At 49.4% G+C, this 26,831-nt stretch overlaps 1 protein-coding gene across 1 annotated transcript in view; it reads right to left on the reverse strand.

Moving 5' to 3' along the window:
- LOC132587491 (zinc finger protein 592-like) overlaps positions 1–26,831 on the reverse strand; it is a 54,849-nt gene that overhangs the window by 19,286 nt on the left and 8,732 nt on the right. Inside the window, exon 2 of the mRNA XM_060259740.1 lies at positions 15,404–17,787. Coding sequence (XP_060115723.1) covers positions 15,404–17,779 — 2,376 coding nt within the window. The 5' untranslated portion in view covers positions 17,780–17,787. The remainder of the gene's footprint in view (positions 1–15,403; positions 17,788–26,831) is intronic.

Below are 26,831 nucleotides of genomic sequence, written 5' to 3' on the forward strand. Positions count from 1 at the left end.
TAAGAGAAGCCATGTTGGATCAGGCCAGTGGCCCATCCAGTCCAACACTCTGTGTCACACAGTGGCCACAAAACCCCAGGAGCCATCAGGAGGTCCATCAGTAGGACCAGGACCTCCTGATGGCACCTGGGATTTATTTTGCCGCTGTGTACATACACTGTACATACAATGTGTACATTCTTCCCACCTGAAGAAGAACCCCCACCCCCTTAGCTATTCATAAACTCCAGCTTTTCAGTACTTTCTGCTAGAGTTAAACCCTCCTGTATCCCTTCCCCTCCCCACTGCTCCCTCTCCAATATCTCTCCTTCAGCAGAGGCTGAACCCTGACAAATGTAAAGCGTTACAAATCCAGGCTCTCCATTCCCAAGAGCCTATCCCAGCCATCCCTGCAGTGGCTAGAAAATGCTGTCCAGTCGCAGGGCTTCCAAAGCAAGAGACATTCACAGGTGGTTTACTGTTGTTGGCCTCTGCATCTCCAAAAAAGGGTCCAGGCAAATAAGAACATAAGAGAAGCCATGTTGGATCAGGCCAACGGCCCATCAAGTCCAACACTCTGTGTCACACAGTGGCAAAAATTTTTATATACACACATACACTGTGGCTAAATAGGTGTGAAAACCCTCAGCTGGAGACCCTGGAGAGCCGCTGCCAGTCTCAGTAGACAATACTGACTCTGATGGACCAAGAGTCTGATTCATATGGACATATGAAGCTGCCTTCTACTGAATCAGACCCTTGGTCCATCAGAGTCAGTATTGTCTACTCAGACTGGCAGCGGCTCTCCAGGGTCTCCAGCTGAAGTTTTTCACACCTACTTGCCTGGACCCTTTTTTAGTTGGAGATGCTGGGGATTGAACCTGGGACCTTCTGCTTCCCAAGCAGATGCTCTACCACTGAGCCACCATCCCTCCCCTATAAGGCATTATAGGGGATTCAGTATAAGGCAGCTTCATATGTCCATTACAAAGCTGGTATTCCCTGCTGGTCTCCCATCCAAGTACTGACTAGGGCCAACCCTGCTTCACTTCCGAGATCTGAGCAGATCGGGCTGTCCTGGACCATCCGGGTCAGGGCACACTGCAGCAGCAGGGTGCAATAAACCTGGCATCCTCGATGTACAAAAGGAGTTATCGTAACTAGAGTTACCTTATTTTAGATGGAGAGATGGTGGCTCAGTGGTAGAGCATCTGCTTGGTAAGCAGAAGGTCCCAGGTTCAATCCCCGGCATCTCCAACTAAAAAGGGTCCAGGCAAGTAGGTGTGAAAAACCTCCGCTTGAGACCCTGGAGACGCTGGAGACCTCTGCTTGAGACGCTGCCAGTCTGAGTAGACAATACTGACTCTGATGGACCGAGGGTCTGATTCAGTAGAAGGCAGCTTCATATGTTCAACTATGCACAAATAAGCCACCCGCAGAGGTCCCCCAGGGCTAAAAATGAAGCCCGTCATCTCTGCAAGGTCAAAAATGGAGGCTTCCTGAGCCAAGTCTCCCAAGTCCTAGGAAGCCCTAGGAGCGACTCCACCTGAAGCTGTAAAAGCGGCACAGGAATCTCTAATTCAGGAGGCCACAGGGAGGCAAAGAACGATGGCCGTGTGCTGCCGGGGCCAGCGGGAAGAGAAAGCGGGGCAGCTGTTTGTGAGGCCAGCGCTCTGGACAAAGGGTTATTAAAGAAGAGAGTGGAGGACTGGCCGTCTAAATGCCACAAGACAAATTCCGAACTGCATTCTCTGGCCACGGTTAACTCTCACTGGGCTTCAGCCTCCAGGGTAGTTGTCTGGCCTGTTCTATGGTGGGGCAAGCAGAATGAAAACGGCAATCTACCAGTGAAGCATTCTGCAGTGTACAAACAGATGCGGGTGCCTGGAATTTGGGCAGGGACTGCTGGGGGTGGCTTGTCATGTTCTGTGCTGCAGAGGTTTAAAACATTTCAGTGGCCCATGGGGGTTGTATTTATTTTTTTAAAAAAAATCTAAGATATAACTGAGGTCAACCCACCAAGGTTCCACTGGACACCTTTACACACCTCTGCCCTATCCTAGCCTCATAGATATGCGTCTTTCTGAATTCCGTCTCATCACATCATTACTAATTCTCCTGTGTATTCACTCATCCACATGTATTAATTAAGTTAAATATATTTACGTACATGTTGTGGTGGAAAGCGCCATCCAGTCACAGCGGACCCGTGGCAATCCCATAGGGTTTCCCAGGCAAGAGATGTTCAGAGGTGGTCTGCCCTTTCCTGCCTCCACATCATGCCCCCGGTTTTCCTTGGAGGCCTCCCATCCAAATACTAGCCAGGACCGACCCTGATTATCTCCAGAAATCTGATGAGATTGGGCTAGCCTGAGTTACCTAGGTAAGGCTTTTAGATATATCCATCTATCTGCCATCTTACATATATCTAGGGGTGGAATTCTAGCAGGAGATCCTTTGCATATGAGGTCACATAGCACTGATGTAGCCAATCCTCCAAGAGCTTACAAGGCTCTTTTTTTTGTGAGCTCTTGGAGGAGTGGCTTCATCAGGGGTGTGTGGCCTAATATGCAAAGGAGCTCCTGCGAGAATTCCACCCCTGATTGGCTACATCAGGGGTGGCTCTCCAGATGTTTTTTGCCTACAACTCCCATCAGTCAGAGCCATTGGCCATGCTGGCTGGGGCTGATGGGAGCTGTAGGCAAAAAAACACCTGGAGGGCTACCGTTGACCAACCCTGGGCTACATCATAAGAACATAAGAGAAGCCATGTTGGATCAGGCCAATGGCCCATCCAGTCCACCACTCTGTGTCACACGGTGGCCAAAAAACCCCAAGTGCCATCAAGAGGTCCACCAGTGGAGCCAGGACACTAAAAGCCCTCCCACTGTGCCCCCCAAGCACCCAGAATACAGAGCATCACTGCCCCAGAGAGAGAGTTCCAATGATAAGCTGTGGCTAATAGCCACTGATGGACCTCTGCTCCATATGCTTATCCAATCCCCTCTTGAAGCTGGCTATGCTTGTAGCTGCCACCACCTGCTGTGGCAGTGAATTCCACGTGTTAATCACCCTTTGGGTGAAGAAGTACTTCCTTTTATCTGTTCTAACCCGACTGCTCAGCAATTTCATGGAGTACTCACGAGTAGGGATGTGCAAAAAAAAAAAAATTGGTTTTACACGGATTCGGAAGTATACGGGGGGGGGGGGAAATTCGGAATCCCCGTATACTCCTGAATACCGCATTTGGAATAGCTGCATATACGGTAGATGCGCGGCTATTACCGAATATATGGCCCTATTATACCCTATGGGCCATTGAAATCAATGGCAAATAGGGTATATTTGAAGCCGCATAGAGGGGAGGGGGTTTGAGGGAGAGCCCCCAAATTTGCAGGGGACCTGCAGGGGACTCTCCCCTCCAACCCCCCCAAAGTCCCAAAAAGATTGGGCCAGGGGATCCCATTCCAGGAACACCCAAAGAGGGTGCCCCTATTCCATCATTATACCCTATGGGCCATTGAAATCAATGGCAACATAGGGCATAATTAGAGGCTACTGGGGGGCAGGGGGGTTGAGGGAGAGCCCCCAAATTTTCAGGGGACCTGCAGGGGACTCTCCCCTCCAACCCTCCCAAGTCCCAAAAAGATTGGGCCAGGGGGTCCCTGTCTTTGGGCTCCCCAAAAGGCCCATTGCCAACAATGATGGGGAAAGCCCAATTAGCCACTTCCTCATTGTAATTGTCGTGGGAAAAGTGGCTCTGGGGAGCAGGGGGTTTTGAGGAGAGCCCCCCAAACTGCTGTGCAGCTTCAGGGCACTGTCCCACACAAAACCCACAAGACCAAAAAAAAATTGGACCAGGGGGTCCAATTCCTGGGGCACCCAAAGCCAAACCTAACCACATCAGAGAATCTCTATAGGACCCAAATGCACTACATCCCTCTATCTACTCTATGAACCCTGCAGGCCTGGAAGCAGTATAAACCCAGTTGCCAACGTCACTGCCACACAAAACACAATCTGCTCAAGGTCTGCTCTGCAGACCTGGCTGCAGCAAACCCAGATGCCAGCTCTCCAGCCCTGCCCCAAACAACACGGGGAGAGCTGGCCAACCACAACAAGCCTGCTGGTTCTGGGTCTCTCACCCAGGTGCCAGCTTCCCTGCCACAGAACACACAACATACAGATGCCAGCTCTCCAGCCCTGCCCCAAACAACATGGAGAGAGCTGGCCAACCACAACAAGCCTGCTGGTTCTGGGTCTCTCACCCAGGTGCCAGCTTCCCTGCCACAGAACACACAATCTACTCTATAAAAACAAGAAAGTGACCCAGCCCACACACACCCTCGCCAACCCCCACACCAACCAGAGGTAATTTAAAAAAACCAAAACAAAACCAGCAGAATCACAAAAGGCCAAGTGTTAAAAAAGTGGCCTTTTCACCAACAAGAAAGCTCAGGCCAAATCAGTCAACAACCCCCCCCCTAAAACCAGAACCAGGAAAAGGGGGACAAAAGTGGCCTTTTAAACAATGGAAATTAGGCCAAACAGCACCCCCCCCCCCAAGAACCCGAAGAGAAGAGTAACAGGAGCAGCACAACACAGCAGCAACAAATCAAACACTGAATACTTTTAAAACAGTAAAAAAATTAACTTTTAACAATACAGGAACTTTGCCAACCCCTCCCCCCCAAAAAGCCCCTTCACCCTAACCCCAAGAAATCCAAGCCACCCAAATCAGGAGAAGTAAAAGGACACTGCACTTTTAAAAGTCCTCTCACTAAATTAAGATATGGGCAAATTGGCAAACCCCCCACCCCAGGCCCCCTCCCCAAGCAGAAACCCCAAACCCCAAATAAGCTACCCCACCACCACCACCACCCAAATCTGGATAAGTAAAGGGACTCTAAGTCTTAAAAAGTCCTTTTACCAACAATAAATAAAAACAAGAACCCCAAGACTGTCTTACCTTGTCTTCTCTAGTCCAGGCAGTCTGGTAAGGCTGAGTGAGAGAGCAGCAGGCAGCAGCTGAAGCCAAGGGCCAGCCAGCAGCACAATCTCTCACACACAGCAGCAATGGAGGAGTCCAGCCAGGAAGGAAGACTCCTTAAAAAGCCCTGCAAAGCATGCATTTGCAATGCATTTTGCAAATGCATGCTTTGGATTGGCTGCTGGGGCTCCTCTTCCCCCTCCCCCCCCCTCCCTGATGACAGGGAGGCTATGGGAGAGGCGGGAAAAAGCAACTAAAGGCGGGAAAGTAGGCAAGCAGCTCCTTTGAGGCTGCAGAAGCTACTTTCCCGCCTTTTGAATTGACAGCCGTATACCTCCGAATAGCCATTCGTAAGTATACGGCGAGCCGTATTCGGCTGCTGTATAATGGGCGCCTATGGGGATCGGCTGCAGCCTATTCCGTATACAGCCGAATCAGTGGTGATTTGGCTGTAAATACGGTTTGGCCGAACCAAATGCACATCCTTACTCACGAGTTCTCATATTGTGAGGAAAGTACTCTACCTTCATCCCATGCATAATCTTGTAAACCTCTATCATGTCACCCCTTAGTTGACGTTTCTCCAAGCTAAGGAGGGGGGGGGGGTCTAACATGCAAAGGAGCTCCTGCTAGAATTCCACCCCTGATACATCCATCCATCCATCCATATAAATTTCACACTATAAAATGGCAAATTTCAGAGGGCAGCTGTGTCGGTCTGCAGTAGAAGAGCAAGATTTCAGTCCTGTAGCACCTTCCAGATCAACAAGATTTTCAGGGTATGAGCTTCAAGTGTTAATGCTCCCTTCATCAGATGCAAGTAGGAATTAAGATCCTCGAATCCTTATATCCCACACTAATCACGTTGATTCCATTTTGCACCGCACCTCTGCATCGCGACTCCCTTCTTTGCAACAGCCCTCCTCCTGTCTTCTGATTGGGATAGAAGGACTCCGTTCCTACTTGTATTCTTTGACTCTCAAAAACTTAGACCCCAAATGCTTACAATCGCCTTCCCTTTCCTCTCCGCACAACAGGCACCTTGTGAGGCAGGTGGGGCTGAGAAAGTTCAGAAAGAACTGTGGCTGGCCCAAGGTCCACCAGCAGGCTTCACATGGAGGAGCAGGGAATCAAACCCCGTTCTCTGGATTAGAGTCCACCACTCCTCTTAACCACCACACCATGCTGGAAGAACCACGAAGACGTGCACGAACGTCTCAGCTTAATCTGTGTACAAATCGAGGGATTCAGCCTTCTGGGGCCCCTAGCGGCAGCCAAACAAACCCCCTCTCCTAACAAGCCATGCGCTGCCACAGAGGACTCTCGGCCAGGACATCGGGGCCCATCTTTATTTTTTCTTTTGCTCAAAAGGGTAATATCTTTTCCATTCCTATATGAAAGGTGCTGGGTTTCCATCAAGCACGTGGAAACAGAAATGCCACCTCCTGACAAGAGTTCCCTCTGAGACGAGTTAGTGTGAGCTGGCTCAGTTTTTTTTTAGCCTCTGTATCCTTTCTAAAGTTTATATCTCCACTATCTGGTGTTACATTTTATGACGCACATGTCAGATCCGGCCCTCATAGCAAAGGAGTCTGACACCCCTGCCTGAGCATCTGAACTGAATCCTCCAAGTCATCGCGAGCTGCATTGCTGAGGCTGCGCTTATATGAACCTGACGTGACTAAAACTGTTCTTGAAACTGAAAATATCCGTGCCTTCAAGATCTGATGCAGGAAAAGTGCTATGGCTGGAAAGATTTGGTGTTGTTAGCCCTGTCTGCAGAAAAGGGCATGAAATGCTCATGGCCCAGACTCCCCATGGCCCCTGTTTTTTGTTCCAGAAATTTTTTCAGCATTAGCTTAAAGAACCACCCCCCAATAAAAACTGACTGTTTCTGCAAAACCTCTCAATTCCTGGCAACTTTTGCTCACTGATGGTATTACTAACGCCCCACGCTGCAGGAATCTGCAGATCTGCATTAGGCAGTAATTTAAGAGAGATTAGCTCAGTGTCTGTGTTAACGCCTTTGGCAAGACTGAAAGTGAAACCGGGAAGAGCCGCCAAACACAACAGCTCCGTAAGGGCTATCGGAGCAGAGCAGAAAGCTTCAAAATGGGATAGGAGTCTCTTCTGGGGCTCAAGCCACCTTCCCCCCACAAAAAATTTTTTTGCCAATGGAAAAATCATTGATATACTCCTTCCTCGATCAGAAAGAATACAGACTGAAAATGCAAAACTCAGATAAACTTAACACCGCCTACTGGAACATCACGCTTTCCCCACCTACGCCAGGTAACAGCTGGTTTTATTGCACGCTGTGAGTCACCCAAACAAGGGCTCGCCTCCTGCAGGCAGGATAACTTCTGTAGCTGACTAAAAACCCCGTCACTGCAAGAATGGCATTTTTCGGCACTCGAGAGAGATTGCGGGGTGTGTGAATAAGTCGCTACCGACTCTTTTATGGAATTATGTAAATAAATTATATGATGGCCCTGGCATATCCTGGAATTCCCCTTAGCCCCAGTTAACCCTAGAAACATCTTTAAAAGCCAACAAATAGGGAAGGAAAAGAAAAGGAGGAGGGGGAGGAGGAGGAATTGGTTTTATACCCTGCCCTTCACTACCCAAAAGAATCCTGGAGCAGTTTACGATAACCTTTTCGACTGTGGCTCCAACTCAGTGGAACGGCCTCTCTGTTTGGCAGGGCTTTGGAGGGGGTCTGAATAGCAGGCAACTGGCTCTTGTCTGCTTCCTTCTCCCTCTCTTGCTTCCTTTTGCATTTCAACTTACTTTGCAAGGCTTGCTCAATCGCACAGCAGAGCTACAGAGCCAAACCTGAATTTTCTCCATTGGTTGAGTCTCCTCCACTTCCTGGTCCACTGGGAACAGAGGAAAAGAGCCAGAGCTTCCTTGGCCCAGTTCCCTGGATCCCATGGGAGAAATACAAAGAAAGCGCTTTTAAGACGAAGAAGTGCTAATGTTTTAAGCATGTCTTAAGTTTTTTTTAAAAAAAACTTTACTTGTGTTTGTCTGTGTCTTTTAAAAAGTTTATATCTCTGCTACCTAATCTTAAATAGGTACACCCATCGCCCCGCCAGGTCTCATTTAGGTCAGATCCGGCCCTCATAACAAATGAGCTCAACACCCCTGCTTTAGAGTAAGGAGCCTTCAGTTCAGCTTAAGCGGCTCTAGACTGGAGGAAAGGTTCAAACTGGAGTTAAAAGGAAAAGTGCTGCAAGAATATTTTAATAAATAAACTTTGTCTGCTGAAGCAGCAATTTGTCCCCCCCCCCCCATAGAACTAGTCATACCATGAGATTGTACAATGCAATCATGTAGTGCACTGGTTAAGGGAGCGTCGGATAAGTATTGGGGAGACCCAGGTTCAAATCCCCACGTGTGTCATAGAAAACTGCTGGGTGATCTCGGACCAGTCACACATTGCCAGCCTAGCCTATCTCATAGGGATGTTGTAAGGACAAAATGAAGGAGAGGAAAACAATGTAAGCTACTTTGGGCCTCCATTGTATAGAAAAATGGAGTACAAATAAATAAAAATTTAAAAACCCACCACGGCTCTTTCCCTCCCCTATGCAGATCTCCCAGGCTTCTCAGCACACTTGCACTGGCCCCAATTTCCACCATGGCAAATGCTAACTACACCTTTTCTCAACTGGGAAAACAACTGGGAACCAATTCCCTCTCAGTAAGCTTTCCACACAAGCGGTCAAGAAACGCTTGTTCCCAAGAAACGGCTCAAAGCCTTCTTCGCCTGACCTGCACCAGCTGGGCGAAAGCTACTGCTGTAAATATATAATTTTGGCTGTGCCCTTAACTGCAGCTGGAAGATGGCATTTGCACTGTGGAATCAAAGGTCTCCCTGTGGCCCTGAAGCAGCCAGCAGTCAGAACCAAGATTTCCTGGCCCCTCCACGGCTCATGAATTGTGCAGTGAAGGCAGTGGCAGCCGAAAGCCACAATTCACAAGAACATAAGAGAAGCCATATTGGATCAGGCCAATGGCCCATCCAGTCCAACACTCTGTGTCATACAGTGGCCAAAAAAACCCAGGTGCCATCAGGAGGTCCACCAGTGGAGCCAGGACACCAGAAGTCCTTCCACTGTGCCCCCCTCCCCAAGCACCAAGAATACACAGCATCACTGACTCATTTGCAAGAGTAAGAAACAGCTTATGTGCTATCCGATGCCCTCGTTCCCCTTCACCTTGCTTGATGAGATTTTGCCAGTTTTACAGGGCCACCCTGAACAGACTTACACTCTTAGGAAAGGTCCCCTGTGCAAGCACCAGTCGTTTCCGACTCTGGGGTGACGTTGCTTTCACAATGTTTTCACGGCAGACTTTTTATGGGGTGGTTTGCCATTGCCTTCCCCGGTCATCTACGCTTTCCCCCCAGCAAGCTGGGTACTCATTTTACTGACCTCGGAAGGGTGGAAGGCTGAGTCAACCTCGAGTTGGCTACCTGAAAATCCAGCTTCTGCCGGGGATTGAACTCAGGTCGTGAGCAGAGCTTAGGACTGCAGCACTGCGGCTTTAACACTCTGCACCACGGGGCTCTTCGAGACCAACAAAATTTCAGGTTACACGCTGTTGAGATTCAAAGCTCCCTCTGACTCTTTCAAAACCTCGTATACTGAATATCTTGTTGGTTTCTAAAGTCTTGATTCTGGATTCGAATCAAGCTCTTCAACTACAGACCAACACGGCTGCCCTCTGAAACTGTCTGTTTAGGAGGACGCTGCGATTCATCTGTTTTGTTTTATTCCGAAAACCTCTGTCCTGCCTAATATGCCACGACTCTAACAGCCAGAAAATAAAACAGGCAAGAACTTCAGCCTAGAGCATCCTGTGTGAACTTCCCAGGCTGTGGCTTTTTAGCTAGATTACCAAACCAAATTGCCATAGAAGAAACGCAGCAAGTTGGCAGAAAGATCGCTGCTGAGAAAGTTCTGTGCCAGCAGCCAATCAGAAACGAGGGCTGTGAATGATCCCTTTGTTAAGATAAAGGTTCCTTTGTGGGTTTTCAACACAACTACAAGATCAACTGAAGACAGCCAAGGCAAGCAAAAACAAAACAGGACAGGACGGGAGGAAAGCCAGAAAAGAGACTCAAGATCAGCCCCACTGCTGCGGCGGAGTTGTGGAGAGTTTAAATGCACGCTTGCAAAAGGCTGCATGAAGTTAACACATGACCTCCGCCCTGACCACTTTTACTGGGAGGCGAGTCATTCAGATCTCAGCAGAACTCATTTCCAAGGAAGCGTATGGAGGAGTGGAAGTTTAACTTAGCGGTAAAGATAAAGGTAAAAGTAGTCCCCTGTGCAAGCACCAGTCATTTCCGACTCTGGGGTGACGTTGCTTTCACAACGTTTTCACGGCAGACTTTTTACGGGGTGGTTTGCTATTGCCTTCTCCAGTCATCTGCACTTCCCCCCCAGCAAGCTGGGTACTCATTTTACTGACCTCGGAAGGATGGAAGGCTGTGTCAACCTGGAGTCGGCTACCTGAACCAGCTTCCGCTGGGATCGAACTCAGGTTGTGAGCAGAGGGCTCCAACTGCAGTACTGCAGCTTTACCACTCTGCGCCACGGAGCTCTTTTTAACTTAACGTTAGGGCTTTTAAGAAACTGCGTTGTCTGAACAGTAGCATTTTGTTAACTCATTTTGTTGGGACTTCAATTTTTAGTGGAATAATCAAGTTAGATCGACCAAAAGCATCTCAACTGACTGAAGGTTGTTGCTGATTAATCAAGCAGGAGAATACAGTCAATCATCATTTTAAATAAAAGCCTTCACACACCAAAAAAGTAGGTGATTGATATTCTCTTAGAAGAGGCATAAGGAAGCCATATTGGGCCAAGCCAACGGCCCATCCAGTCTAACACTCTGGGTCACACAGAGGTCAAAACCCAGGTGCCATCAGAAGGTCCATCAGTGGGGCTAGAACTCCAGAAGTCCTCCCACTGTTGCCCCGAGTACCAAGAACACAGAGCATCACTGCCCCAGACAGTGCTCCATCTATACTTTGTGGTTCATAGGCACTGATGGACCTCTGCTCCATATGTTTATCCAATCCCCTGTTGAAGGTGTCTGAGCTGGTAGTCGCCACCATCTCCTGAGCAGGTGAATCCCCCCTTCTGAGTGTCCCTGCTATGACGCAGTCATGCATCATCTCCTGTGGAGAGCCAGTTTGGTGTGGTGGTTAAGTGTGCAGACTCTTATCTGGGAGAACCGGGTTTGATTCCCCCCTCCTCCACTTGCACCTGCTGGAATGGCCTTGGGTCAGCCATAGCTCTGGCAGAGGTTGTCCTTGAAAGGGCAGCTGCTGGGAGAGCCCTCTCCAGCCCCACCCACCTCACAGGGTGTCTGTTGTGGGGGAGGAAGGTAAAGAAGATTGTGAGCCGCTCTGAGACTCTTCGGAGTGGAGGGCGGGATATAAATCCAATATCTTCATCTACCTCACAGGGTGTCTGTTGTGGGGGAGGAAGGTAAAGGAGATTGTGAGCTGCTCTGAGACTCTTTGGAGTGGAGGGCAGGATATAAATCCAATATCTTCATCTACCACACAGGCTAACTGTTGTGGGGGAGGAAGGTAAAGGAGATTGTGAGCCGCTCTGAGACTCTTCGGAATGGAGGGGGGATATAAATCCAATATCTTCATCTACCTCACAGGGTGTCTGTTATGGGGGAGGAAGGTAAAGGAGATTGTGAGCCGCTCTGAGACTCTTTGGAGTGGAGGGCGGGATATAAATCCAATATCTTCATCTACCTCACAGGGTGTCTGTTGTGGGGGAGGAAGGTAAAGGAGATTGTGAGCCGCTCTGAGACTCTTTGGAGTGGAAGGCAGGATATAAATCCAATATCTTCATCTACCTCGCAGGGTGTCTGTTGTGGGGGAGGAAGGTAAAGGAGATTGTGAGCCGCTCTGAGACTCTTTGGAGTGGAGGGCGGGATATAAATCCAATATCATCATCATCATCATCATCTTCATCTTCTTCTTCCAAACTATGTCTTCTTCAGGTTTTATTTTGATAAAAACCCGCCTAGACTTTACTTCACTAACCTATTAAACCTCGTAAGATTTAAGATTTCTTTGCTCCAGTGACAGCGTTAATGCTTTACGGGGAGGAAGCAGTATTTTCTTTTTGTCACGTTACGAAAAGACGGAAGTTGCTGGAAAAGACAGCGACGTTAGGAAAAGTGGAAGGCAGCAGGAAAAGAGGAAGACCCAGCATGAGATGGATCGGCTCAGTCAAGGAAGCCACGGAAGAAGACTGCAGATTTATACCCCACTCTCCTCTCTAAATCAGCGACTCAGAGCAGCTTACAATCTCCAATATCTTCTCCCCCCACAACAGACACCCTGTGAGGTGGGTGGGGCCGAGACGGCTCTCCCAGCAGCTGCCCTTTCGAGGACAACTCCTGTGAGAGCTATGGCTGACTCAAGGCCGTTCCAGCAGGTGCAAGTGGAGGAGTGGGGAATCAAACCCGGTTCTCCCAGATTAGAGTCCGCACACTTAACCACTACACCAAACTGGTTCTCGAGACTCAAGCAAGGCTGTTAACAACAGGACATTTTGGCGAACGTTCATTCACAGAGTCCCCATCGGTTGGACACGACCTGACGTCACTTCATACACACACACAAATAGCAAATGTTTTGAAGACCTTTTGTATGTCTTGGTTGCAGACATCCAAGAGGACAGCAGTTAAATAAAAATGCACTTGACCACAACTTGTACCCCTGACTCTTTCTCACACACAGAGTGATGACATGGAAGTTATCTCAGACTAACTCCAGTTACCTGCATCTGAAGAAGTGTGCCTGCACACGAAAGCTGACGCCCAGAATTAAACTTGTGGGTCTGAAAAGGTGTCCCTGGACTCAGACTTTGTTCTGCTGCTTCAAATTAGCATGGCCACCCACCTAAATCTATCGTTACCTGTGATGCATTAATACAGAGGCATGGATTAACTGAACCTAGTTTTCTTTCCACTAACTAGGACCCAAAGCCAAGATTAAATTCTACATAAACCATATCCAGGCACGCTTTTTATTTAATAGTGGCTAAACTGGATGTCTGGGTGCAGCCTTCATAAGTGAAGAAGAAGATATTGGATTTATATCCCGCCCTCCACTCTGAAGAGTCTCAGAGCGGCTCACAATCTCCTTTACCTTCCTCCACCTCACAGGGTGGGTGGGGCTGGAGAGGGCTCTCACAGCAGCTGCCCTTTCAAGGACAACCTCTGCCAGGGCTATGGCTGACCAAAGGCCATGCTAGCAGGTGCAAGTGGAGGAGTGGGGAATCAAACCCGGTTCTCCCAGATAAGAGTCCGCTCAACTAACCACTACACCAAACTGGCTCTCCAGTGACAGTGGAAATACCTCCAGGGAAGATACTGAGCTGGTGTATGGCTCTCAGCCACTCCCATGCGAACCCATTACTGTAGACTGAAGTCTTGCTTCCTATAACAAAAGCAGCGGTCTATACACAGGACAGAGCCAAGAAGCCCAAGATGGCTAGAAGAGGGAAAAGGTGCTAAGTGGGGGGGAAAAAAAAAAAAGCTTGAAGGCATGCAAACAGGCCTGCTATAAGAAACAATACCTTAATCACTCATCTTCTATCCCAGTGATTGGAACTACATCGCTTCAAGGTGTTGGTATTGACCTTTAAAGCCCTATATCAGGGGTGGCCAATGGTAGCTCTCCAGATGTTTTTTGCCTACAACTCCCATCAGCCCCAGCCATTGGCCATGCTGGCTGGGGCTGATTGGAGTTGTAGGTGAAAAACATCTGGAGAGTTACAGTTGGCCATCCCTGCCCTATATGGTCAGGGTCCTGCTTATCTACGGGACCGCCTTTCTCCGTATGTTCCTCAGAGAGCACTGCGTTCAGGGACACAAAATCTACTGTCCATCCCCAGACCAAGGGAGGCCAGACTGTGCTCTACACGAGTAAGGGCCTTCTCAGTGGCAGCACCAGAAATGTGGAATTCTCTCCCGGAGGCCATAAGGGTCCCGCGGGACCTTCCTCAGTTCTGCAGGGCCTGTAAAACCAAATTATTTCGACAGGACTTTAACACCTAATAAGGGAAGGACTGCCATCCTACACTGCTGAGGAACTACAATCACTATAGGATCACTGTCAGAGGAAAGTAAGATCCCGCCTACTTTTGAAGTAAACAGCACCACAAATCTTTTAAACTGTATTTTATTGTTTTAAACTTCAATTGTATTGTTTGAATTTGCTTGTTAGCCGCCCTGAGTCCGCCTGCGGAGAGGGCGGGATAAAAGTCGAAAATAATAAAATAAAATAAATAAATAAAGCACCAGTGCGGTTTGACCGTGTTTCAGGGCACCAAACAGCTCAGAACCACATTTATATTTCACATTAAACCCTCTCTGTGCTCTTTCCCAGAGGCTGTCTCAAATTTTACACAGCAGACAGATCAGGGGTCCCCAGTGTGGTACCCGGGGGTGCTTGCCAAGACCCTTTCTGCCCCGCCCCCCCGCCACCGAATGCATTTAGAAAGTGGGTGGGGCCAGGTGGTGCTTTCTCCGGCAAGTCTTTTGATTGGCCACTGATGATTTGATTGGCTGTGCAGTCTTTAAACATGTTGCTTCGGCGGCAGCTGCCATCACGGCACAAGGGCCTTCGCTGGGTGGCTGAAGATAGGACGGGGCAACCATCTTGTAGCTGGTTCCACCTCCTGTGGCAGCCAATTCAGAGTTACACCCACGACACTGGGTCAGAATTCCAAAGGCTCAAAAAAGTTTGGGACCCCTAGTATAGATTCTAAGACAGGGGCGTCAAACATGTGGCCTGGGGGTCAAATCAGGCCCCCAGAGGGCTCCTATCAGGCCCCTAAGCCACTGGCTGTCATCTGCTTCCTTCTCCCTCTCTTGCTTCCTTCTGCATAACAGCTTGCTTTGCCAGGCCCTCTCAATCGCATAACAGATCTACTGAGCCAAGTCCCTCTCACTTCTATTGGCTGAGGCTCCTCCCCCTCCTGGTCCCCTGGGGAAGGAAGGAAAGAGCCAGAGCTTCCTTTGCCCAGTTCCCTGGATCCCATGGGAGAAAGACAAAGAAAGCACCTTTAAGACTGTGTGTTAATGTTTTAAGTTTTTTTTTTTAAAAAAAAATCTTTGTGTTTGCCTGTGTCCTTTACAAAGTTTATATCATAAACAGGTATGCACATGGCCCGGCCGAACCCAACCCGACATGGCCCGGCCCGACAAGGTCTCATTTATGTCAGATTCGGCCCTCATAACAAATGAGTTCGACACCCCTGTCATCAAAGGCACGGACTGATTTGGCAATTCCCACCTTGTGCTCAGCTTATCACACGTCGGCGGTTCTTTGGCTTTAACACAAACTCAACAGAGGGCAACTCAGACCTTTAGAGAGCAACTTACCAGCCCCTCGCTGTCTTCCGAGGTCCTCTGATAATGCGCAGCGAGGGCGACGTAGTCCAGCGCCTGCTTATTACATTCAAAACACTTTAATCCGTGGCGAATCAGTCTCAAGGGGTCCGTGTACAGAGGCAGAGCTGGCGGGGGCTGAGGGTTCGAGGAACTTCCCGTCCCCGGGCTTCCCGAGGCGGAGCGGGACTTTTGCGAGAGGGAGGGCAGCCGCGAGGCCTGCGGCGTCGAAGACGTTGACGAGCTCGTCGGGGAAGGCGAAAACATTTGGTCTGCGGAAATGGGCTTCATGAAGAGCTGCGAGCACTGCATGATGAAGCCTTTGCTCTTGTGATCCCGGGCGTGCTTGAGCAAGCTGCACTTGTTGAAGAAGAGCAGCGTCGCCGAACACTGGGTGCAGAGGACTTCGATGTGGACGCTCCTCCGGCTGTAATGCTGCGTGAGGCTCTTCTCTAAGGCAAACGAGTCCCCGCACTCCAGGCAACAATACCCGGAGACGGGCAACTGAATACTGCTGTCCCGCGGAGGGCTGAGGTTGGGCGCGTAGATCGGCACGGGGTTGGCGCCGTGGAGCACTTTGTGGAACGCCTCGACGACCAGCGGGGCGGCTTTCTTCACCTGGTGCACGAGCGGCACCGTCATCTGCGTCAGCTGGGACGGGCCGCGCCGCTGCACGGAAGATTTTGCCGCCACGGACGCGGCCACGCTGTGGGGGACCAGGTTGAGGTTGGCGAGGTGCACGGCCTTGGGGAGGAGGCTGGCGGGGTTGCAGGGCTGCGCTGCCAGGCCCTGCGATGGCTTCTTGCTCGGCTGCTGGCCCACGAGGCCCGCTTTCACTGCACTGCAGTCAGCCAGCAGAGAGAAACTGGAGGCGCTGTTGACGGGAATGTCTGTGATGAGAGTGTCTAGCTGGGGGCTCGCTAGGGTCACTTCCTGAGGAGCCGCTTTCACGAAACCTTTGCACGGCTCCGTTTCCATGGACGCGCCAGCTTCTGGGGAAGGGAGAGACTTCACAAACTCCTCTGTCGCTGAGCTCTCTGGGGGCGATTCTAGAGGGAACTTGCCCAGTTCGTCCACCTCTGGCAAGATCCTTGTGACTGTCCGTTTAATTTCCCCCGAAGAGGTTTTAATCGTCTTGATCCTCACCTTGGGGATGGCGGGCGGAGAGCCGGTGGCCACGGAGGGAGACCCTTTGCTGCTGCTGTCGCTGCACACGCTCCGAGGGGACTCGGGCTGCTTGTTGGCCTTCCTCACCATCTCGAGGGGGCTTCTGGGACTCTTTGGTGACTTGGGCATTTTGGGGCTTCCTTTAACGCCGTCCTTAAAGGAGCCCGGGGGCTCTTTCGCCGGACTCGCCTGATCGTCTTTTGCGATGCCCGCCACCTTTTTGGCCTGGAGGGCAACGAGCGCGGCGACGCAAGAGGACAGTTTGGAATGAGCGGGCTTTATTCGCTGGCGAGGAGGGACCGCAGAAGAGAAGTTTATCTCCGGCGCAGGCCCTTTGCTCTCCACCAGGTTATTGCTGTGGAAGTTGCCAAGGGGCAACCCTTCACCGAGGAAGCTGTTTGTGTCTGCGGGGTCTTTGCCGGGCGCGTCGTGTTTCTCCGGGCTCTTGTCGCGTTCCCTCTGGCCGGCGTCCACCCTACATTCTTGCAGCCCCTGCATTTCTATCTTTGGATCTCTTTTACAGTATTGATCGAACATACTCAGTTCCGGTTCCGGCAACTTCTTACTAAGCAGATCTAGCAGTGAGGGCCCTGTTGAAATAAACCTACTAAGCTCTGGTTCTGGTAGGGTCCTACTAAGGAGATCTAACACGGACGACCCGGAAGGAATATACATTGGATGGGGTTGAAAGTAGGGAGTCTGGGAAAGTTTCGGTTTATCTACAATACTGTTCTCTTTGAGCGCATCTTCCGGCTCGGGGCTGGAGATGGGGCTGAACTGACTGAAGGTCGGCAGCGGCTCTGACTTGGCCGGCTCCAGCTTCTCGGGGTAGCTCCTCAAGCCGTCCCCGTTGATAAAAGCGGAATCAAACTTACTGTAGCTGTGAGTCTCCAGGGGCAGATCGGAGCCCCGGAATCCATTGTGTAGCAGGCCGGGTCCTAGGTGGTTGCCTTCCTTTTCCGCCTCGAAGGACTCCTGGCGGCACGTGTTCTTCACGATGACGCTCACCACTGGCACGTCAGAAGCTGGCGCCGCGTGAGACAGGGACGCGTTTTCGTCGATGCAGATTCCGGACTGCTTCAGATGGTTCTCATTCTCCTCGCCGGCCGTCTGGATCGCTTCCTTGGCGTCGAGGCTGGTTGGATCGGGAATGTCGAAAGCAGCCAGCAGGTCGTCGAAGTCTGGAGTTTTCATGTCCCCCATGATGAAAGCTGTAACGAAAGCAAAAATACGCTGTCAGGTGCTGTGCTGGTGGATGCCAATTTACCACCTTTCCCACTGTTTAGACAGCAGTGGATTCTATTAACTTGAGAGCCCAGGGAGGCAAATACACACTTGCCACTTTAATGGTTCCCACACTCTAGGACAGGGGTGGCCAAACTGCAGCTTGGGAACTACATGTGGTTCTTTCACATATATTGTGTGGCTCTCAAAGCCCCCACTGTCCTGCTGGTCACCTTGGAGAAGGCATTTCTCTCTCATTAAATCATTTCTCCAAGCCAAGCCATCCAGCGGCTTGGGAAACGCATTTAAAGCTGCTTTCTTTCCACCTCTCCCTCCCCCATCTATTTGCCTGCCTGCCTTCCTTCTTGCCTGCTCTCAGTTATCTGACATTCATGTCTTGTGGCTCTCAGACATCTGACATTTATTCTCTGTGGCTCTTATGTTAAGCAAGTTCGGCCACCCCTGTTCTAGGACTTCAATGGAGGGTTAAACACCCATGGCTGTTTAGCAGAACAAAAACTATTTTTTGCAACAGGGGTAATGGGCCATGATCAATCTTTCCAAAGGATTCTTTGGCCTTTTTTTTTTGCCTCTGTTAACAGAGGAGAAACTATCTGCCAAACTTCTGCTGAGGATTTTAGCTTTCTCTGAAGTTCGAAAATGAAGCCTCTGCCCTCCCCCCTGACCAGATTCTAAATGACGCAGCACAAGAGTGGAAAAACAAAGATGCAAGAAACATAAATATGTTTCTTATATTTTAATGGACTTTTGGTGGTGGGTTCCCCCTCCTTGAAGTCCTTACACCCTTTTGCCCTTTCTCTTGTGGCCACTGTGTGTATGCATGTTTTGCTCTGCTTCTTGCAACTGGGTGACCCAAGCCAAGGGAGAGAGGAGAGGCTGATGCAGGGAGCACGCTGTTTTTTCCCAGCTGAAATGGAGCCAGCCACTGGAGAACCACGGCCAAGATACACATTAAAGCAATCCCCAGCTGGCTGACAGAAAGGTGATGGTGCTTCTCTGCCTCACACTGTTCTGAGCTGCGTGAGGGAAGGAGTTCTCTTCGCTCTGAGTTGTGCAAGGAGCGCCCAGCCAGGCAGTCTTTGCTCCGTCCTCGATAGCACTGCCAAGCGTGAAAAGGCAGAAAAGGTGCGAGGGGCAGGGGGAGGGAATTCTTTAACTTTGCCTTCTACAACACAGAGAACAACCAGCGCTGTAGAACTAGCAACTGTTTTATTTACTTGGCTATAGGGTTACCAAGTCCAATTCAAGAAATATCTGGGGACTTCGGGGGTGGAGCCAGTAGCAAGGGTGTGACAAGCACGATTGAACAGGGAGTTCTGACCATCACACTTAAAGGGACCACACACCTTTTAAATGCCTTCCCCCCATTGGAAATAATGAAGGATAGGGGCACCTTCTTTTGGGGCTGATAGAATTGGACCAATCCTTTTGAAACTTGGAGAGTGTTTTGAAGAGAGGCACTGGATGCTATGCTGAAAATTTGGTGCCTCTACCTAAAAAAAACAGCCCTCCAGTGCCCCAGATACCCGCAGATCAATTCTCCATTATATCCTATGGGAATCGGTCTCCATAGGGAATAATGGAGTGACCAGCAGACATTTCCCTCCCCCCCGATGACCCTGAAGCGGGGGAAGAGCCTCCAAACCACCCAACTGGGGACTGGCAACTCTACTGGGTTGTCCTTGAAAGGGCAGCTGCTGTGAGAGCCCTCTCCAGCCCCACCCACCTCACAGGGTGTCTGTTGTGGGGGAAGAAGGTAAAGGAGATTGTGAGCCGCTGTGAGACTCTTTGGAGTGGAGGGCAGGATATAAATCCAATATCTTCTTCTTCTTCTACTTGGGTAATTTATAACCTGCTTCCTCTCTCCCCCCCACCCACCCCCCCCCGGTAGCAACTCAAAACAGCTTACAACACAGTTCTCCCCTCTTCGCAACAACCACTCTGCGAGGTAGGTTAGGCTGAGAGGGGTGACTGGCACAAGGTTGCCCAGCAAGCTTCCATGGCAGAGTTAGGATTCAAACCTGGGTCTTCCAGATCCTAATCCAGCATTCCAACTGCTTTATGTATTTATTAAGATTTGTATCCCGCCCTCCCCTTACGGGCTCAGGCTGGCTAAAAACATTTTAAAATCAACAATTCAGCTTAAAAGCAAGACAATATAATAAAACAACAATATACAGAATTACAGACCGACAGGCTAGTCATCCAAGATTCGTTTACCATCACTACTGTTGTTATACTGGCGCCCGCATGTTGCTGACGTTATTACTGCTATTGGCGCTCAGACGTCAGTATCATACTATGCTGTTTTCAAAATAATTCTGTCAACTTGTATCAGAAGGAGTTCTTGGACAGCATAGAATCACAGAGCTGGAAGAGGCCATAAAGGCCATCTAGTCCAACCCCCCCCCCCCATCCCATGCAGGATCAGCCTACAGCATCCCCCACAAATGTTTGTCCAGACGCTGCTTAAAGACTACCGGTGAAGGGAAGCTCACCACCTGCCTTGGTAGCTGATTCCGTTGTTGAACAACTCTTGTAATAAAGTTTTTCCTAATATCCAGCGGGTACCTTCCCACCCTTAATTCAAACCCATTATTGCAAGTCCTCTCCTTCACTGCCTACAGGAACCGCTCCCTGCCCTCCTCTTAGTGGAAAGTAAAGGAAAGGTCCCCTGTGCAAGCACCAGTCATTTCCGATTCTGGGGTGACATTGCTTTCACAACGTTTTCACGGCAGACTTTTTACGGGGTGGTTTGCCATTACCTTCCCCAGTCTTTTACACTTTCCTCCCCAGCAAGCTGGGGACTCATTTTACCAACCTAGGAAGGATGGAAGGCTGAGTCAACCTTGGGCCAACTACCTGAACCCAGCTTCCGCTGGGATCGAACTCAGGTCATGAGCAGAGAGTTCAGACCACAGTACTGCTGCTTTACCACTCTGCTCTAAGTGAGAGACCTTCAAATACTTCTAGAGAGCAATCCTCAACCTCCTCTTCTCCAGACTGAACATTCGCAAGTCCCTCAGCCTTTCCTCACAGGGCTTTGTCTCCAAGCTCCTGATTATCCCTTTTTTCCTCCCCCCTTGGCAGCACCACCAATTTAAATCTTTTACTGGGACATTTACCCACCCAACGGCAGATGTGTCATCTCTAAGCGGTCTTTGTTTTTAACAGAAAGACAAGTCCCCCTGGCAAGTGGCTAAGGAGTGTTGGGCTAGAGCTTGGGAGACAAGAGTTCAAACCCTGTTCAATCGTACAGCTGGCTGTATGACCCTAGCCCAGTCACTCTCTCAGCCAGGCCTACTCCATAAGCTGTTGTGTTCAAAACGGTGGAGGAAAGATTCACATAAGCCGCCCTCAGTTCCTTGTAAAGACTAGATATGTTTTTTAAAAGCAACTGATAAAAGATTTTTCCCCTTCCCTCAGTCCAAGGAGCTCAGAGCAGCAAGCACAGCGATTATATGATTTTAAAGTCAAAACAACCCTGTGAAGTAGGTTGCTTATATTCTGTTAAATTAAAAAAAATAATCCGACCTGTGGTCCAAGGAACTCAGTACACAATTCTCCCTTTCTCCATTTTAACCTAACAATCTACGCTTGGCTGAGAGAGAGTGTCTAAAAACCACAGCCGCCCAGAGAACATCCCGGTCAAGTCGGAATTTGAACCCAGATGCATGACACTGTCACTGGTTCTCATAGTTCGGCAACTGGCCCAAGAGCACACAATGGCTTTCAAGGCAGAGCAGTTTCAGTCCCAGGTCTCCCTGACACAGGCTGACCCATCTTGCCACAGATACTGCTCAACTGGCAAGAATAAACCTGGGATGACACTCGTTCAAGCAAAATCTTGTTATTTTCCAGACAAACACAGCGGTTGCTGCTTTTATGTGTGCGCATATATGCACGTTGAAGAGCCCCGTGGTGCAGAGTGGTAAGCTGCAGTATTGCAGTCCAAGCTTTGCTCCCGACCTGAGTTCAATCCCGGTGGAAGCTGGGTTCAGGTAGCCAGCTCAAGGTTGACTCAGCCTTCCATCCTTCTGAGGTCGGTAAAATGAGTACCCAGCTTGCTTGGGGGGTGGGGGGTAAAGCGTAAAGACTGGGGAAGGCAATGGCAAACTACCCCGTTAAAAAGTCTGCCATGAAGTGACATCACCCCAGAGTCAGAAACGACTGGTGCTTGCACAGGGGACTATCTTTACCTTTTTATATACACATGTGTACATATACTTTTTTTATCATCAACTCACAGCTGACTTGCAGTGACCCCATAGGGCTTTCAAGGCAAGAGCTGTTCAGAGGCGGTCTGGCATTGCCTGCCTCTGCAGAGCGACCCCTGACTTCCTTGGAGGTCTCCCATTCAAGGACTAAACAGGGCCAACCCTGCTTAGCTTCCGAGATCTGATGAGATCAGACTAGTCTGCACCATCCAGGTCTGGGCTATCTTGGTGGCAGAAAGTGCTGTTAAGTCCCAGCAGACTTACAGCAACTTGTGCAGAATTTTCAAGATGTTCAGAGATGGTTTGGCATTGCCAGCCTCTGAAATAACAACCCTCGACTTCCTCGGGGTCTCCCATCCAAGTACGAACCTAGACCGACCCTGCTTAGCTTGCGAGATTGGCCCAGCCTAAACCATCTAGGTCAGGGCACAATATATGTATGCTGGTATTATTATATTCTGCATGGCTTTATTCTTCATCTTATACTGGAGATGTTCTACTCAGGGCCTCAGAAAGAGAGCACAACTCGCGCCTTTTAAAAAAGCGGATAATCAAGTCTACCAACCCCCCCCCCCCAATCACCAAACATACTTGCTCTCCGACTCGCCTCAAAGATGCATGGCTACTAAATAATATACGCTGTCCCCCCACCCCGCCCCGCATTCTGTGTAGTTCACAAACTATTAACCAAGTACGTGTGAGTAGCATGCCACTTTGATAAGCTGGGTAAAGGGCAGTTTAGCCTGGAAGTTTCAGTTTTGTCATCCTTCATTGTATTAAGCACACCAGGAAACGCTGCCTATCAGAGACGACACACACACACGATTGTCAGTTTCTCCAGAAGATGGTGATAATTTCCAGTGACTGGGTGACTGGGTTGCCAGGTCACCCCCACGGTCACTAGCAGGCAGACAGGGTTGCCATCTCCGGGTTGGGAAATTTCTGGATATCTGGAAATAGAGCCCAGGGAGGATGGGGATCTCAGTGGGGTACAATGCTATGCAGTCTACCCTCCAAAGCATCCATTTGCTCCAGGGGAACTATGTTCCTGTGTGTTCCTGCTCAAAAAACCGCCCTGGTTGAGAGCCATCTCTCCTATTTTTAATATAGTTTAATATAGTTTTTATGTAATTGAGATCCTTACAAGAGACCTGTGTGTGTGTGTGTGCGTGTAAATTTTGTACTTCATATGCTCTCAGTATTTTATATTTCTGTAAATGGCTCAATGCTGCAATAAATCTTGACTAGTTGAGAGCCAGTGTGTTATGTGGCGGCGAGTGCTATCAAAGTCACCACACAAGGTTGTTGAGAGGAAGAATTTGAGAGGAAAAAGAGGAAAAGCAGAACAGTAAATGTTGCCCAGAGCTTGTTCAGTGAAGGGCTGGATAAATGCGCACAAACTGCCGACCAGGCTGAGACAAACTCAGCTTGACTGCTAATGCTATAAAAATGCACTCTAAACTAGATACCCCCCCCACACCGCCGGCAGTTCTTTTCACACTTGTCCTGACTTACAGTAACCCCTGGTGGGCATTCAAACCTGCCTCCACGGCACACCCCTAGTATTCCTTGGTGGTCTCCCATCCAAATACTAGCTAGGGTTGACCCTGCTTAGCTTCTGAGATCGGGCTACCCTGGCTATTCTGTTATAGAGAAAAATATAAGGGACAGATCTCTAACGTGACTGGATTTAGAACATCTGCTTCAGTGTGGTGTAGAGGCTACAGCAAGGGTGTCAAAAATGCGGCCCGGGGGCTGAATCAGGCCCCCAAAGGGCTCCTATAAGGTCCCCAACTAACTAGCTGTCATCTGCTTCCTTCTCCCTCTCTCTTGAGAGAGCCAGTTTGGTGTAGTGGTTAAGTGTCTGGACTCTGATCTGGGAGAACCGGGTTTGATTCCCTACTCCTCCACTTGCACCTGCTGGAATGGCCATGGGTCAGCCATAGCTCTCTCAGAGGTCGTCCTTGAAAGGGCACTGTTGTGAGAGCCCTCTCAGCCCCACCCACCTCAAAGGGTGTCTGTTGTGGGGGGAGAAGATGTAGGAGATTGTAAGTCGCTCTGAGTCTCTGATTCAGAGAGAAGGGCGGGGTATAAAGCTGCAATTCTTCTTCTTCTTGCTCCCTTCTGCATCACAGCTTGTTTTGCCAGGCTTGCTCAATCACACAGGAGCTACAGAGCAAAACCTCTATTTTCCCCATTGGCTGAGGAAGGGGGGGGGGGAGGCAGAGCTTGCTTTGCCAGGTTCTCTTAATCACACAGCAGAGCTATCGAGCCAAGTCTCCCTTTCTTCTATTGGCTAAGGCTCCTCCCTCTCCTGGTCCCCTGGGGAAGGAAGGAAACAGCCAGAGCTTCCTTTACCCAGTTCCCTAGATCCCATGGGAGAAATACAAAGAAAGCACCTTTAAAACAAATGAGTGCTAATGTTTTAAGCATGTTTTATTTTAAGGTGTTTTTTTTTAAAAAAAAACCTCTTTGTGTTTGTCTGTGTCCTTGGTAAAGTTTATATTTCTGCTACCTAATCTTAAATAGGAACACACACAGCCTGGCCCGACATGGCCTGGGCCCAACAAGATCGCATTTATGTCAGACCCGGCCCTCATAACAAATGAGTTTGACACCCCTGGGCTAGAGTGTCAAGCTATGACCAAGGAACAGCCAGGTTTAAATCCCCACTCTGTCACGGAAGTTCCCTTGGTGTTTTCTGGGCCAGTCACACTCACTCTCACCTACCTCACAGGGTTGTTGAGAGGATAAAATGGAGAAAGGAGAACCACAAATGTGGCCCAGAGCTTATTCGACAAAGGGCAGGATAAAAAGTCACTAGTTAAACTGATACTTTAGAAGAAGAATTTATACCCTGCCCTTCATTCTGAATCAGAGCGGCTTACAATCTCCTGTATCTTCTCCCCCCACAACAGACACCCTGTGAGGTGGATGGGGCTGAGAGAGCTCTCCCAGAAGCTGCCTTTCAAGGACAACCCCTACGAGAGCTATGGCTGACCCAAGGCCATTCCAGCAGCTGCAAGTGGAGGAGTGGGGAATCAAAGCTGGTTCTCACAGATAAAGGTCCACACACTTAACCACCACACCAAACTGGCTCTCACTACACCAAACTGGCATTTGGTTTAGTGAGAGCCAGCAGGTAAAGCTCCATACGGCTTCTGGTCTCTAAGAGAGGCCAAATACCTCCTGGAAGGTCACAAACAAGAGCAGGAAAAGACAGGGGGCACTTACTGTCCTTTGACCTTCACACCTGACTCCTAATACAGCAGTCACCATACCTTTAATTACTACTAACCACAGAAGCATCTACCCACTCCCATAGAATTCGTCTACTCTGGCTTACAAAGCTATGTGCGTGATTGTCACCTGTGACAATGAATTCCATACCGTCACAGCGAAGAAGTGTTTGTTTATTAACTGCAAAAAGAATACATCAAAGCAGCTTAGGCAAGGATCTCGTGCATTCTCGTGCCCGGCTGCTGACCACACCGAGACAAGCTCAGTTTCACCGCTAACACCATAAAAACGCACTCAAAACTAGACCCCTTCAGCATTTATTTCCACGCTGGCCCTGAACTTATTGCTGAGCGATTCTGTATTTCTCTAGCTGCCATTTTTCTATCCTGCTTTCTCCCACCCAAGGGAGGCAAACCGGTTCACGACAAATAAAAAAACCAGCAATGCACCCAGGAATGAACAAACAAACAAAAGAGGGACTTTTGCTTTTCATCACTCTCTCATGCCCTCCTGAACTACTCAGCTCTTACATGGCCTCTAGAAGGACGCTGGAGGTTGATGTCTTATATGCAAGACGTGTATGTGGGGGCGGGGGGGGGTGCCTGTAGTGAAGACCAATGACTGGGCAGTCGCAGTTCTGCAAGTGAGACTGGAGCGCATGGTAAACCAGAGAGGTCTTCATACCGGGAAGGCTGGAGCTGCCGCACAGCTTTATACCAGGAGAGGTCACCTCTTGACTGTGCGGCTTCCAGATCATGAGGGGCTTGAAAGGCAGAAACGCCGCCTCAAACTGAACCCAGCCACAAGCAGGGTGGTGGTGAAAAATTCTCAGAATGGCTAGGCTCTCCAACCAACAGTCAATCCGCTACAATCTGGGCAGCACCTTACGGAGTCTGTAGCAGTAATCCAGTCTGGAGGTTATTACGGCAGCTAGGTTGGATGTGTCTATGACAAGGAACTTTCCACACAAGACAAAGAGCTGGGAAGAACACAGCCATTGCATCTACCTTCCAGAAAAAGAACTCCATCAAACAGAACTCCTAGTTTTGGGATCAATTCTATCAGTCACTCCACAATTTACCCCTATGCTCTCTACCCATATAGTGTTCTTCCTCAACTACCTTTTTCATAAACTGAAAAGTCTTGACTTTTTTCTTTAGAGGTACTACTGTTGGCTTCATGGCCCTTTCCCATGTATTTTCATGCTCTGCATTGCTTTGGAGATTTAAATTTTGTTTACCTCCTCTATTCCCCACCTTTCCACCCAACAAGGCCCCAGAGCAACTTGCATCCTTCCCCTCGCCTCCATTTTGTCTTCACAACAACCCTGTGAGGAGGAGCAAGGTTGTGAAGATAAACGATCTTAATCTTGTCTTGCTTTATTTCAGAGGTACTGCACAGGTGAAGTTCAGACATTTCCTCAACTGTCTGCGATGGAGATCCTCAGCCTTGTGCACAGCATCAAAAACTCAGATCTTCCCCAAATATCCAAAGCCAAAGTCCCAGAAGTCTTGACAAAAATAATCTGCCATCACTGTCAATAATGGGTCATG

Source organism: Heteronotia binoei, chromosome 19 (assembly GCF_032191835.1).
Source record: "Heteronotia binoei isolate CCM8104 ecotype False Entrance Well chromosome 19, APGP_CSIRO_Hbin_v1, whole genome shotgun sequence".
Taxonomy (NCBI): domain Eukaryota; kingdom Metazoa; phylum Chordata; class Lepidosauria; order Squamata; family Gekkonidae; genus Heteronotia; species Heteronotia binoei.